Here is a 15,445-nt window from a genome sequence, read left to right as displayed (position 1 = left end):
TATGAACAGGTGATTCAGAACCACAATGGACCTAGTGGTTAAGAGCACACAAAGTGACCTGATAGTTACTAACATAGGACGAGCTCTGAGACGTGGGAACTCTGCTGACCGCAATTCCTAATCCTATCATACCACACTAGAGGTAGCCGTGGATTGCGCCTAACGCTCCCTATGCAACTCGGCACAGCCTGAGAAACTAGCTAGCCCTGAAGATAGAAAAATAAGCCTACCTTGCCTCAGAGAAATTCCCCAAAGGAAAAGGCAGCCCCCCACATATAATGACTGTGATTTAAGATGAAAATACAAACACAGAGATGAAATAGATTTTAGCAAAGTGAGGCCCGACTTACTGAATAGACCGAGGATAGGAAAGATAGCTTTGCGGTCAGCACAAAAACCTACTAACAACCACGCAGAGGGGGGCAAAAAGACCCTCCGCACCGACTAACGGTACGGAGGTGCTCCCTCTGCGTCTCAGAGCTTCCAGCAAGCAAGAAAAACCAATATAGCAAGCTGGACAGAAAATATAGCAAACAAAAGTAACACAAGCAAAACTTAGCTTATGCAGGGCAGACAGGCCACAAGAACGATCCAGGAGAAAGCAAGACCAATACTGGAACATTGACTGGAGGCCAGGAACAAAGAACTAGGTGGAGTTAAATAGAGCAGCACCTAACGACTTAACCTCGTCACCTGAGGAAGGAAACTCAGAAGCCGCAGCCCCACTCACATCCACCAGAGGAAGCTCATAGACAGAACCAGCCGAAGTACCACTCATGACCACAGGAGGGAGCTTGACCACAGAATTCACAACAGTGCCAGAAATGGCACATCTTAGAGATGCGCCTTTTCTGGGGCAACTGAGAGATGAGGTTTTTCGCCTGGGGGGTGCCGATATCCATGGCCCCTTCCTAGGCTATTAAAATCAGCCCTCAGCTGTCTGCCTAGCCTTTGCTGGTTCGATTTTAGAGGGGGACTCCATGTTATTTTTTTCTGGGGATCCTCTGCAAACTAGCCAGTAAAGGCTAAGCAAACAGATGTGAGCTGATATTAATAGCCTGGGAACCTTTACGGCTATTGGCTCCTTCCCGGAATATTAACATCAGCCCTCAGCCATATGTCCACTATGCGTGCATTGGCACTCGCGGCTTCCCTGGGGAGACGGACATGCGGCGCGTCTTTCTAGACCACAGCATGTCTATTTATCTTGTGGAGATGCCCAGTCTCCGCAAGATAAATATCACCGATCCAATGTATTGCTTGCGGTGATTCCGCACGGTTCAATGAACACCTGCGCTCAAAATCCAGTAGTGCTTTGAACTCAGCGGACGTGTGCTGCGTCCAATGCGCTGCCGATTACTGACCGTGGGGCCGTAGCCCAACAGTTGCTGTTTAGTTACAGCATATGTGGGTTAATTATGATAATGCTCCTACATAGGCTGGGGACTGTGTGTGTGTGTCTAATATTAATGAGGGTATCTGGCTGAAGAGGTTGAACAAGGAAATGACATCGCTTTTTAAAATTTAAATTATATATCTTTATTTAGCTTACAAATCATCTCCGAATTTCCACTGCGTTTTCTGCCGAGATGCAGAAACCGCGCAGAAATTTCCACAGGCAAATCCGCAACGTGCGCACATAGCCTACGAGTGGCTGCGGTTTCCCTCCGTGGGGTTTCCCTGCAGCGTGGATCAGGGTCGGCCCCATATGAGCTGGGAATATTCCAGAACAGGATAGAATTCAGCGCCCGCTCTTCAGGTCCCACTCCTAGTTTCAGCTCACAAATACTGAGGTAAAATACTGACTGTGTGAACGTGGCCTAAGAAGATTCAATTTGCACCAAATTTTATTAGGACGGAACAACATCAGTCTGACTTGAATGGGAAAAGGAGATGAAAAGGCCGCCAAAAACCGCGTGTGAAAAGCGCAGTGCCGCCAAAAACCGCGTGTGAAAAGCGCAGTGCCGCCAAAAACCGCGTGTGAAAAGCGCAGGGATGCCAAAACCCGCGTGTGAAAAGCGCAGGGATGCCAAAACCCGCGTGTGAAAAGCGCAGGGCTGCCGTAAAGGCAGAAGGCACAAAATGCAGCCGTGTGCACCGCAGCCCATTCTCGTCCTGCTCTCCATTTCCGCTTCTCTGCACAATAGAACCACACAAGTCTAAACAGGACACTACGGCGCCTGCGCGTAGTCCTCATTGATCTCCGGCCGTGAGTCTGCAGCATCCCCGCCCGGGACTGCTCACAAGTGCTGCCGCCGCGAGACAGCGGAGGTGCAGCAGCTGCACAACCTGTAGGGGCGCTATCCCAAAGGCCAAGTGCAAGCCCGCGCTACTTCCTGACCCCCGCCCGAGAGTCTCCCATTGTGCGCAGAGGGCGGCACGTCAAGGGTTACTACTACTACAACGAGCGTACGAGTGGGGGCGTGTCCAACGCTTCCGCTCCTCCCACACAGCGTACGCTGGGCACGCCCACGACTCGCCCCCACCAGCCTGTCACTCTCCCTCCCCGTGACGTCACCATCATGGCAACAACAGCTGCGGCGGCCGCAGCCAGAGCCGTGACCGGAGGAATCGTGAGCCCGGGCCGGCTGCAGTGTGACGAGGAGGAGCTGACAGCATGAGGCTCCGGGGGAGTGCTGAGCCGGAGCGCTGCTGAGAGCCATGCAGCCAGCCTGTGTGTGACTGAGCACATGCCCTCTGCCAGGCCCCTGCACGGACCCTGCTAGCCTCACCATGTTCTCCCTGCGCCTGGTCACTGCGGATTATTACTTGGCTGCCCCGGTGCCCGGCCTGGATGTAACCAGCTCCCACTTCAGAGACTGCCCTGTGCGGAGAGTGCCAGTGGTGCGGGTGTTCGGGGCCACCCCTGCAGGTAAGAAGCCCCCAGTGACTGTGGGCCTTTATGTGCCAGGTGCCATCTCTGTGTGCCCTTCTAGGTGAGGGCATGTGCCCTGGTCCGCAGACACAATGGGGCTAGTCTCCCAGACACGCATGTGCCAGGTCACCAGTGGCGGGCAGCCTCCCAGTCATCGCCTCGCGGATTGGGACGTGGGGTCACTCTGAAGCCTCCCCCCACTGTGGGCAGAAGGGGGTCCTCACATGACCTGCCGGGGGATGAGACGGGAGCGCTGGCACAGACGTGTTACCCTCCCACACTGTCATCACACTGCTAACAATCCTGGCGTGTGGATGGGTATTGTGGGTGCTGGGCATTCTGTAGGGTCAGCAAGGATCCAGATAGAGGGGACGCCAGCGATAGAGGGGCAGATTTATAGGGATCTAATTATCGAACACGTTCCGGTGCCTGCCGCTGGCATTCTGCTGGATGCTATTAATGCGTTTCCTTTATGGGCATCAATATAATGTGTCCTGGGGACGTGCCGCAAAAAAATCTGAGTGATATCATTAGACTCCTGCTGAATCTGAGAATCCCCCATAAAACAAAAGGAATAATCCCTCTAGCAGCCTGCCACCCTCCTCTCCCTGGCAGCCAAGACTGGCAGTGCTGATGGCAGGTAACCATTGCTGGCTGTAATCCCTGCTCAGGACGTGTTTGGTTGCCTATCTGCAAATAATCTGAGCAATCATTATTTGTAGTGGGTCAGCCTGTTATTTCCAAGCTTTCAGCGCAAAGCTGCGCGCGTGGGCATCACACGTCCGTGGGCATCACACGTCCGTGGGCATCACACGTCCACGCGCGTTTGTATTGCGGATCTGTAGGTAGTCCATATACCTTGTATGTGTTGTCCCCGCGAGGCACCATATTCTCCCTGTAAAGTAGTGCGTCTCGGTGACCATTGCTTTATAGTACAGGATCCCAAAAGAAAATGCCTTCATATAAAATTGGAGGTCAAAGGCATCCAAGAAGTATCGTTTCTCCTTGCGGAGAGTGACATGTTAAGCATGTCGAGATGAGGAGACTTAAAGCCGCAATGCTCCTCTGGGAAATATGCAAATTGTCTCTTCAGAGAGGAAGAGGACTAGAACTCTAGTGCCACCTACTGGAAGTAGCAATCCTAACAGTCAATGTCGACCCTTTAACGAGCCTTGTCACATGACTTAGGATAATAGCCAAACCAGAATTTCAATTTGCAGACACTTTGTTTCGGGGCACTGCCCCTCGTCAGTGCAAAGTTGAGGTCAAAGGCAAAAACTGCAATGTGGGTGCTTATTATGGCCAAATGTATGAGACCCTTTGGTCTCACTGCAGTGGGGCTCAGTCTGTATGGCTCCTTAGGGCTTCACCAGACTCCATATGTGAAAATCGAATGCCCATACAATGCCCTGACTGTGGCTGCGTCTTAGGGTAGGCACAGAACCTTTGTCGTAGAATCCATCATGCTGCATCTGGACCCACATTTTGGTGGGAGTCCAACCCCGTTGATAGTCAGTGAATCCATCAGACCTCGGAGGTGAATGTCGTGTAATGGTTCTGCCACTGTGCTTTACGTGTCTACTACGGTATGAAAGAAACCCGACACTGAAAGCTTTTTTTCCAGGTGACAATGGTGACACTGACTCTTGGGCAACTGGGAAAATAATGCTCATGTACGATGGCTCCAACCTTAGCCATGGGCACCATTCTATAATAATATCCCACTGAGCAGTGAAGTGTTCTATGGCTGTTACTGGTCTTCACAGAAACAAAAGCACTTAAAGGGAGTCTGGTGCCCCCAAAACTCAAATTCATACAGGGGGCTTAACCTCTATAAACACCATACCTGTAGTGTAGATCTTACTGTGTTTTGTATAAAGCGTTTATTATATATAGAAGAGTCCTCGGTAGATCCTTGGCGTTGTCCAGTCCTCCACACTTCCGCTTATAATGATTGACAGCGCTTGTATTGACTACTGACTGGGGTGCGCACAGTGTCAGTTCCCCTCTCCTGTCCGCATGGGCCACCTGCTACTGTGCAATCCAGGCAGCCGGTGCACACAGGAGAGGGGATGCAAACACAGCTTGCGCACACTGACACTGTGTACACTTGGCTCTTGCAGTGTCAGTGTGTGCAGGGCTGGGGAGTCAATCCACGTGCTGCAGAGCGAGTGCTGTCAGTCAGCATAAAGAGATGTGTGAGGGATTGTAATTGAGGCAGCAGAAAGGTGCACTCAGCTTGTGGACACTCTGGGGTGTACCGAAGCCCCCTAATTTACATATCCAATAAAACCATTATCTAAAAAAATATAACATTTATAGGGGTGTAATCTTCTATATGAAAGTGTAAATGGTTAAATTTGAGATTTGGAGGTGATCAGCTCTCATTAATGTTATCGCATCTCTAAGATTTGCCATAACACTCTGTGACTGCTGAGACATGAGTGTGCCTACTTGCGGTCACATGCCGACTAGTCTCAACCAGCTTTTCTCAATTCACTTCTATTGGGAGAACTTGAACGTGTCTAGTTGGCATGTGACCGCAAGTATGCAAATCACTTGGTGCCCGCCTGTAGCGGCAATTCTGGGGAATCGTGATTGCATGCGTACCGCCCGCTGTCATGATTCGGCAATCCCATAGGGTAACTGTAGACTTCCACAATCCCTTTAAGAATTCAGGAAGGCTGGGGCCCATTTAGCCTGGACGACCAATACAGTTAAAAGACCACCTCTACATGTAAGTCATTCAGTGGTTGTTTAATGGACTATTTAGACAGGCCAACTGCACTTTCATGCACACAGAGCTTCCCGGCAGCACATGTCTTGTTTACACAGGATGATATGCTGCCGAGATTGATGATTTTTAATCTTGCCTGAAAAACCTGCATTTTGCTTGGTCATCAGGTGTTTGCTGGCCTCTGTAGGTAATAGATTTTTGATCACATTGCCCTCCATAAACTTGAATGTAAGTTTAAATGTGACTTTCATGCAACTTGACTATTCTTTTTCTATATATATTTTTTTTTTTTGCACCCAACTCGCAGCTGCAAGGTATTCATACAGACAGGTCTTGCATCGTTGGTGAGATTTGTCATGCTGTGGCCCTTGCCTGATCATGCAAGCTTCATTTAGCCACGTGTGCATGTTTACTTTAGCGGACAGAGGGGAACAAACCACTTCCAGGCATTGGTGGCATCAGCTTATCTCTTCCAGAGGACCGAGCCTGTAATATGGAGTCTGTCCGCACACAATGACTGTTCAAACCAAGCACATGCACTTGGTGTAGCCTTGGCGTGGCCAAGCAGTGCAATGCTGCTTTCCACCTTTTTCATTTCCATCTATGTCTGCCTGTTCTTCCTTGATTGACAGCTCTGGCTTTACTGGAGCTAGAGAAGGCTGGAGATTGGTGGGAAGGCGTACTGCAGTGTTTGGTCATGCCAAACAGTGCTTGGTTTGAACAGTCGTTTAGTGCTGGCAGACTCCCTTTAAGTGTCAACATGCCCCATTTTGTTTTACACTGAAATGTCTGACAATGTGGAACAGTTAAAATGACAGTAAACCACAAAAAGACTGATTTAGAAGACCCCAAGTCTTGTAAGTGCAGCATATTGCCTTTCTTGCAGCCTTAGGGCCTGTGCACACTGCTGTGTAAATCTTTAATATGGCATCCATTCTGCACTCCTGATTACATGTTTGTGAGGAAAAACATCATGATTCGCTTTAAAGACGTTACCGGTATCTTATTTCATCTTGATACTAGTTTGTACTTTCAAGAAGTAACATTTACAATATTACAATCCAGAGTCACACGCTGCCCCCAAAATGAACCCTGCTGCCTTGACTGTTCTTTCTGCCACCGACACTGCCAGTTCAGGCCACTTCCGCTGATGTCACGTTGACAGAGCAGCTGCTTCTCTTCAGCTCAGTTGATGTGATGTGACTGTCAGTTATGCGGATTGACAGCCCACTGGCTAACTGCTGGGAGCTGGCTGTCAATCAGCGTGACTTTGCTAGCCGAGCCACGTAAACGGCTGTCTAGAAGAAGAAGAGGAGCTGCTCTATTGAGGTGCAGCAGCCCATGACCTTTCTGAGCCGGCAGTGGGTAGAACGCTAGATAATATTAGAAAAAATAAAATCGTCCCAGATAATCCCTGTAAGGGTAGAAAATGGTTCCTGACAAGTAACCACAAAGTGCCCAATAAAGAATGGTAGGGCTCTGTGCTTGTACATGGTCCATGAGTGGTGGTTTGTGTATGACCTGCTTCAGGGTAATGTTTTCTTGACCTGAGTAATATACAGTAATAATAGTCTCTTGTCTTTGCTTCTTGTGGGGATTGATGCTTGTAGGGCAAATTAGGAATTCTCCAGTATTTTCTAAAAGGGTCTCTCCAGTCATTTCATGTTCATGGGGATGCCTGTGCCCTTACCAGTCCTCTGTCACCAGTCCTGATTGCAGTCTACCTCATGCTATGGGAGCAGACTTACTTTGTCTTCCTGCTGTCAGCAGCCCTGTGCAAGTTTTCCCTCCGGCCCTGGACAAGAAAGTGTGCCATGATGAAGTGTGACACTACTTGGGAAGTCTTAGCAGGAAGGTCAACGGGAGTCTTTCCATTGCAGCTGGAAGCAGACTGCTTTGTGCAGGGCCGTACCTTTTTGGTGTAACTACAGAAGAAAGGGGGCATTCAGCGGATGATTACACCTATCGTGTGCCCGCCATGCCTTATTGAGGACCGCACACCAGTGGAGTGCTGAAGAACCTCTGAGCCATGTTACATGGGGGGCAGCGTGTGATCACCTTTGATGGGGTCATTTATATGGCAGCTTGTAGGACGATGTCTCATTGCTTCTATTGGCATAAACCATTTACAGGATCATTTAAAGCGCATGGTCACTCTTTAAATCTCGGCCACTGTGAGATGCCTCCGAAGGGTTAAACCGGCAGGCAGCTAGAGCTCTCAACATTTTTGCATGTTTGGCAGTGAGGAACGCAAGCTCAGACTTGTACAGTGAATCTGATTCTGCGTTTCTATCCAGTACTACTATTGTAAATGACTAATCACAGCAGGGGCTCGATGGGGCACGGGGCCATCATGCATTATTGTACGGGGGATCCAAACTGCAGGTCCTTGCCCCCAAACTACTCGGGGTGCATTCTGGAAAGTAGGCCGCGTTAGAGCAACAAACAGTAATGGTATAACCATGGAGGACATAAGTGTCTTATGGTGCGTCCTCACCTGCGTGAGAACTGGCGGTGGTCTGCACATCTGACGTGGGGGCCGCAATGGCTTTGTATTGGTGTACACCTTTAAAGGTTTGTTTGTCTTCATTCCTGTAAAATACCTGGCTTTCTCCCGGACGACTTCCTTGCCTTCAGCTGCCTTGATATGATAAGGTACTCCTTTGGAGTACAGATGATGGCAGTGAAAGGTCAGCCCCTGTCTCCTCTGAGCGTTGTGCTTGTTAGAACCATCTCCTTGTCTCTAGAGTTATTGAACATGGGTGGCCCATTCACTGCCATCATCAGTACTCCAAATCACCCCCATACACATTACATCGATGTGCACTGATCCTGCTGAGTTGCGTTGGGATTTGCCTATCACAAAATAATATGGGAGTGCTGGGCTTTTTGTTGTTGTTGTTCCCACAGGAGAAAAGCCGCCGCCAGAGGCTCACTGCTGCCATTGAAAACCCCTCTCATGTTCATCTGAACTGATTGTGTATGGGGCCGAGCGAGCTTGGAGAAAGCAAGATCAGGATGACTTGTATTCCATAAACGGTTGCATCTTGAAGGAATTCTTCTAAACGATCAGACTGATGTCTGATCCGTGAGGTTCTCTCCTCTGGGACCCTGCCACAAAAGTGCACTGGAGGGGCTGTAGTGCTCCTGGAAGTGCCATGTCCAAATTGTGTACATAGGCTCATCATGCCGACCTGTGCCTGGTACTGCAGCTCGTCCTTCCACCCTTCATTGGCTTGTTTGTTCGGTCGGACTATCCTAACCCCTTTCGGGTACAAGCAGGGATTACATTTGTTAGATACAGACCACGTAGCTCTCAGTACCCTGGAGAGGTGGTCTCGGGTTGAGTTGACTACAGTCAGTGTTTTTGCTGCCTTATTGGAGAACATCATAAAGTTGAGACAGAGACCCTGATTAGTGATGTCACTTTCTGTGCTTCTTGCTGCAGTTTTGATAAAATCGCTGTTTTCTCTGCAACAAATCTACTAGTTCTCTTTATAACCCCGCCCACACCGCTGATTGGCTGCTATCTGTGTACACTGTGCATAGGCAGAAAGCTGCCAATCGGTGCGAGCAGAGTTCTACAGAGCAGCAGGATTACTAGTCATGTAGTGATAAAACCACTGTTTTATCAGCAGGAGATTATCAAAACTACATCAAGCAGCCCAGTAAGTGACACATCACAGGGATTAGGGATGTCTCTACATCAAGCTGCTTTCAGATTAGGTGGCAAATACCTGGTGACAAATTCTTTTTTAAAATTTTGAGTGATTTAATCCTTTGCAATAATTCCTGTTGATTATGGTAGGGGAACATTTGATGGGGGCAAACAAGCACCATGTCCTAGTTGGTAAGAGGTGTAGTGGTGTGAGCTGGCACTTTACCTATATGTATGGTAATTTGTAACCCTGTTCTGTTTTTCAGGGACATACTATTGCTTTAAAAAAGAAAATGACTTAAAAGTGGCACTCCTGTGTGTGTTTTGCACATACAGTTGTGGCCAAAAGTATTGACACCCCTGCAATTCTGTCAGATAATACTCAGTTTCTTCCTGAAAATGACTGCAATCACAAATTTTTTGGTATTATCTTCATTTAATTTGTCTTAAATGAAAAAACACAAGAGAATGAAGCAAAAAAAACATTGATCATTTCACACAAAACTCCAAAAATGGGCCAGACAAAAGTATTGGCACCCTCGGCCTAATACTTGGTTGCACAACCTTTAGCCAAAATAACGGTGAACAACCGCTTCCGGTAACAATCAATGAGTTTCTTACAATGCTCTGCTGGAATTTTAGACCAGTCTTTTTTGTCAAACTGCTCCAGGTCCCTGATATTTGAAGGGTGCCTTCTCCAAACTGCCATTTTTAGATCTCTCCACAGGTGTTCTATGGGATTCAGGTCTGGACTCATTGCTGGCCACCTTAGAAGTCTCCAGTGCTTTCTCTCAAACCATTTTCTAGTGCTTTTTGAAGTGTTTCGGGTCATTGTCCTGCTGGAAGACCCATGACCTCTGAGGGAGACCCAGCTTTCTCACACTGGGCCCTACAATATGCTGCAAAATTTGTTGGTAGTCTTCAGACTTCATAATGCCATGCACACGGTCAAGCAGTCCAGTGCCAGAGGCAGCAAAGCAACCCCAAAACATCAGGGAACCTCCACCATGTTTGACTGTAGGGACCGTGTTCTTTTCTTTGAATGCCTCTTTTTTTTCTCCTGTAAACTCTATGTTGATGCCTTTGCCCAAAAAGCTCTACTTTTATCTCATCTGACCAGAGAACATTCTTCCAAAACATTTTAGGCTTTTTCAGGTAAGTTTTGGCAAACTCCAGCATGGCTTTTTTTATGTCTCGGGGTAAGAAGTGGGGTCTTCCTGGGTCTCCTACCATACAGTCCCTTTTCATTCAGACCCCGACGGATAGTAGGGGCTGACACTGTTGTACCCTTGTACTGCAGGGCAGCTTGAACTTGTTTGGATGTTAGTCTAGGTTCTTTATCCAACATTCGCACAATCTTGCGTTGAAATCTCTTGTCAATTTTTCTTTTCCGTCCACATCTAGGGAGGTTAGCCACAGTGCCATGAGCTTTAAACTTCTTGATGACACTGCGCACGGTAGACACAGGAACATTCAGGTCTTTGGAGATGGACTTGTAGCCTTGAGATTGCTCATGCTTCCTCACAATTTGGTTTCTCAAGTCCTCAGACAGTTCTTTGGTCTTCTTTCTTTTCTCCATGCTCAATGTGGTGCACACAAGGACACATGACAGAGGTTGAGTCAACTTTAATCCATGTCAACTGGCTGCAAGTGTGATTTAGTTATTGCCAACACCTGTTAGGTGCCACAGGTAAATTACAGGTGCTGCTAATTACACAAATTAGAGAAGCATCACATGATTTTTCGAACAGTGCCAATACTTTTGTCCACCCCCTTTTTATGTTTGGTGTGGAATTATATCCAATTTGGCTTTACCACAATTCTTTTCGTGTTTCTTCATTTAAGACAAATTAAATGAAGATAATAATACCAAAGAATTTGTGTTTGCAATCATTTTCAGGAAGAAACTGAGTATTATCTGACAGAATTGCAGGGGTGTCAATACTTTTGGCCACAACTGTATAATGCTTACTCACCATCAGATGTCCCCTTGTCAAGTTTACATCATCCCACCTCAGTTCCATCTATGAATTTCCTCCTTCTTTATAGGACATTTATTCATGTGGTCCCTAGTGTGACAACCCGTCCAGTACATGCACTGATGTGTAGACAGGAAGTCAGTCTCGGACTTCCTGTGAGCTTACATCATAGCCTATGAAATCCCAGCTGTCAGCTCTCTGGCTCCTCCACCCACAGACTGCAGACTTTCATTACAGTCCTTGACCGTAAGTATGAAAATGGCAGGCCTGCAGTCACATGACCGCTCTATGCTGGCGCCGGCATCGGAGAATTGTCTTCAGTGATTGCGGACTTGTGGTTTTAGACCGGACAACCCCTTTAAGTGGTTAAAAGAAGCTAAAAAAAAAAAATGGACATATGCACTGCAGTGTCAAAATGACTTGCTGTGCTCATGTAAATTCTTATTAAAGGTGTTGTCCACTACTCGGACAACTTGCCCTTTCTTCTGGTGTTTTACACTAAATACATAAGTAAAGAGGAAGGCCCAAAAGATGCCCGGATGTCACTTTGCACATTTTGGCAGCAATTTTGCTATAAAGGCAACCTGTTGCCAACAGAGATGCTATTAACCTGCAGATATGCTATCAGGAAACTTACCAAAACCACAAAAAGTTGCTTCAGATATACAAAACTCCAGAGAAAAGGAGCCATTCACTTGAAGCATCTTCTGCTTGAAAAAACTGACACTTTTACCGGTGGAAGAAGCAGCATTGTGAACATAGCCTAAAGGTGAGCTTTTTATTGGGGCTATAGCGCTCACAAGGATATGCGCTTAGTTTCGCTGATGGACTCCCTTTAACCATTGCTTTTATATTGCCATGGTAACTCTCCTGGAAAGATGTAGAGCTGGGAAATATTCTTTATATATGGTTTCCTCAAAATGATAGAATCCCAAAGGACGCTGCTGTATTCTGAGATAAGAGCAAAAGGAAAGCTATAAATTGGGCACATTTTTTTCCCCCCAATTAACATGGGCATAAAATGACCTCTTCTCTCCTTAGGACGAGTATTGTGTTATGTGGATTTTTTAATTATTTCTTTTCTTTCTCCTCTCTGCAGCTTCCAGTAACTGGTGCTGACTAGTTGATCTATTTGGCATTCATTGGTTTTTGGTGGAGACAGGTACAGATATGCAATATCTAAGGAGTAACTGTTTAATTTTATTTTTTTCATCAATAGAACACTTGAAAACAAGACATTTTGTCATATATCTTCTCTTTCTCAATTCACTGGCAAAATCTATATCCAGTGTACCGTTATATAGAACTTCCCATTACTGAGATAGTAGCTGGTGCTCATATAGTTATAAGGAGAACTATACCTGTCCTTTCTGGAGATCTTGCAGCAGAATATGTGTCTGTGTCCAGCTCGTCCCTCTTCTCCCTCCATAGAATTTTAGAAACACTAACTGCCATCTCCTATCTCAGTAGTGGGATAATCTGTCTTCACTGAATACAGATTGTGCACAGGTTAACCATAAATTTAGTGAAATATCCGTCCAGGAGCAGAAAGCAAATTTCTCTCATAAGATATAAAGTTATTTTTGTATTCATGTGTGATATTGATGTATGGAATAAAATTTAAAACAATTGTTACTCCTTTTAAAGGTAATCTGTCACCTGTTTTTTTGCTACTCCATCAAAGAGCAGCATGAAGTGGGGTCAGAGACCCTGATTCCTGTGATGTATCACTTACTGGGCTGCTTTCTATTATTTTTATAAAATAACTTGTAGCTCTGCAGTTGGTAAAACAGTTATATGAATGTTGAGCTCTGTAGGACCATGCCCATACCATTGATTGACAGCTTTCTGCCCGCAGTGTACACAGAAAGCTGCTGATAAATGGATTTGAAGGTTTCACAAAGCTCATGAATATGCTTGACTACTGATAAAACTGATTTTATTAAAGTGACACATCACTGGGCTCGGGGTCTTGGTCTTTACATTATGCTGCTTTCATATTAGGTGGCAAAAACTGGTCTCAAATTCCCTTTAAAAGGAGTCTGTTACCAGGTTTTTGAAGCCCCATTTGAGAGAAGCATGTCATAGGGACAGAGACTTTGATACAAGTGATGTATCATCTACTGGGCTGCTTGGTGTAGTTTTGTTAAATCTGATTTTATCTGCTGCAGACCTACCAGATCTCTGAATGCTGAATGAGCTCTGTATAACCCTCGCCTACACCACTGTCCGATTTCGGTGTACTTTCTCAATAGGCATATAGCTGCCAATCAGTGGTGGGGCGGGGTTATACAGAGCTCCTTTAATATGGAGGATTATGTGGCATCAGGTTTATTAGACCTCTTGTGATAAATAATGTGATGATTTTTATCAAAACTATGGCAAGCAGTCCAGTAATTGACACATCTCTGGAATCGGGGTCTCCCTAGGTTCTTGACACCTAATCCGATTGCAGCATGATGTAGAGCATAATGCTGCTCTCAGATTAGGTAGCAAGAACCTGGTGTGATGAACTTGCACCTTGCCACCCTCCTGACATCACTATTACATCAGACATATCAGGTAATGGGATCTCCCCATTATCACCAAGTGACGTTCCCCACACCCTGGGGACACGCAAGGTCAGCTTTGTACAGTTTTACACAGAATCCATGGTCCACAAGTGCCTCGGGAGGCACGGGGGAGTAAGAGGATGTGGCCCACACAGTCATTGACATGGCATCACCCTCGCAATCCTGAGAGGCCCCTTTCACTAGCACCAGTGAAATAGAGCTCTGTCAGCCCGGTAAGACTGCCACCAGTTCCTTGTTAGATACAAGCCTGGTCCGTTAACGGGATTTTATCGGGCCAGAAACCAGTCCTGGTAGTATAGAAAGTTAAGCCAAGAAATGGACTTGTGGATTGAGATCAAAGAGCAGCCCAAGGTTAAATTATATGTTTAATACCCTTAAAGACACTCTAGACAATACACTGTATACACAATGGTTATACATATACGATGGTCAGGTACACAAATACAATAGTGGAAGGACAAAAGCTATGAGCAGATGGATCATGTCAATTACTGGTTCGATGTTAACAATGTGTGCGCTGGGCCGCATGGGGCATGGGCTGCTAATTGGCTCCTAGGTCCTTCATAAAACCTAATATAATTCTTTAATAGACGGTCCTATGGAGGCGGTTTTGGCGCCATCGGATCTGTCTGGGCGCCTGCTTCTGGTTAAGACCAAATGCAGCTTTGCTATCTGTCTTCTACTAGATGTTCTATGTATCTCCATACTCCTGAGTGCTAGAACGGGTCGAGATCCAAGCGGGCATTCACCATGTTTTGGGGATCTTGGAAATATACACGATGTACGGCTGGAACGTATAGTATCTTCCTTATGGAATTATGTTTCTGGAATGTTCTAGAAGGTGTCTGCAGCTTCATCAGGATTCTATATTGCAAGCAAGCCTTTGTTCTGCTCTGAGCTAGTCAAGGTGTGAGATCTGTCACTCACAATCTTTGAGGCTTGGCCCCCCACGTTGCTGAGATAGCTGCACACTGAAGTGGGTCATATAATCCCATGCTACATAGGATACAAATGATTGACATGAAATTATATCTCCCATTTTCTTCACACCTGATTTCCCATTTAAGTTCTCACAGCATTACCCTACCAGTAGCAGGAACAAAGTCCACCTTCCCTCCCCCCAGTAGTCACAGCAGTTAATTCTTTTAACCAGTCCTCGCAGTAGGGTCCCCTTATTTTTTCACCTGTGATGAATGTGGGGTTCCCCTCTATCCCATTCTCCAGTGGTAACATCAAGCTCTCCCATACATCTGATATATCCCTAGCACAATGCCATGATTGCATGAAGCTTTATGTGAACAGCCCATCCTTCGCTGCATCATGAACCTTTCTGTTCTTATGTTGAATTTTCCGAACTGGAATGCAGGAGTCATTATCTGCCAATGATAGCCACTATTTGATCTCTTGGTGGCCTGACTGCTTCTGGCTCTTACCGCTAAAAATATTTCTTACCACACGTAGTTAAACCTCTCCAAATAATGTGGCCTCGGTATAAGTTTGGCTTCCACTAGGGGCTCACTCACATGAGCGTATAACTTGGAGGAGTGCTATGCGATGTTTTGTCAGACAGCACTTGGACCAATGTTACTCTGTGGGGCAGATGCAGATCTGCTATTTTTTTTC

The 15,445-nt window shown here is 46.4% G+C and overlaps 1 protein-coding gene across 1 annotated transcript in view; it reads left to right on the top strand.

Annotated features, from left to right (window-relative positions):
• Positions 1-2,501: 2,501 nt before the first annotated feature.
• REV3L (REV3 like, DNA directed polymerase zeta catalytic subunit) overlaps positions 2,502-15,445 on the top strand; it is a 291,259-nt gene continuing 278,315 nt past the window's right edge. The window contains exon 1 of the mRNA XM_069726145.1: positions 2,502-2,872. Within this exon, the coding sequence (XP_069582246.1) occupies positions 2,734-2,872 (139 nt within the window). The 5' untranslated portion in view covers positions 2,502-2,733. The remainder of the gene's footprint in view (positions 2,873-15,445) is intronic.

Source organism: Ranitomeya imitator, chromosome 5 (assembly GCF_032444005.1).
Source record: "Ranitomeya imitator isolate aRanImi1 chromosome 5, aRanImi1.pri, whole genome shotgun sequence".
Classification (NCBI taxonomy): Eukaryota; Metazoa; Chordata; class Amphibia; order Anura; family Dendrobatidae; genus Ranitomeya; species Ranitomeya imitator.
This window is presented reverse-complemented; position numbering and strand designations above follow the sequence as displayed.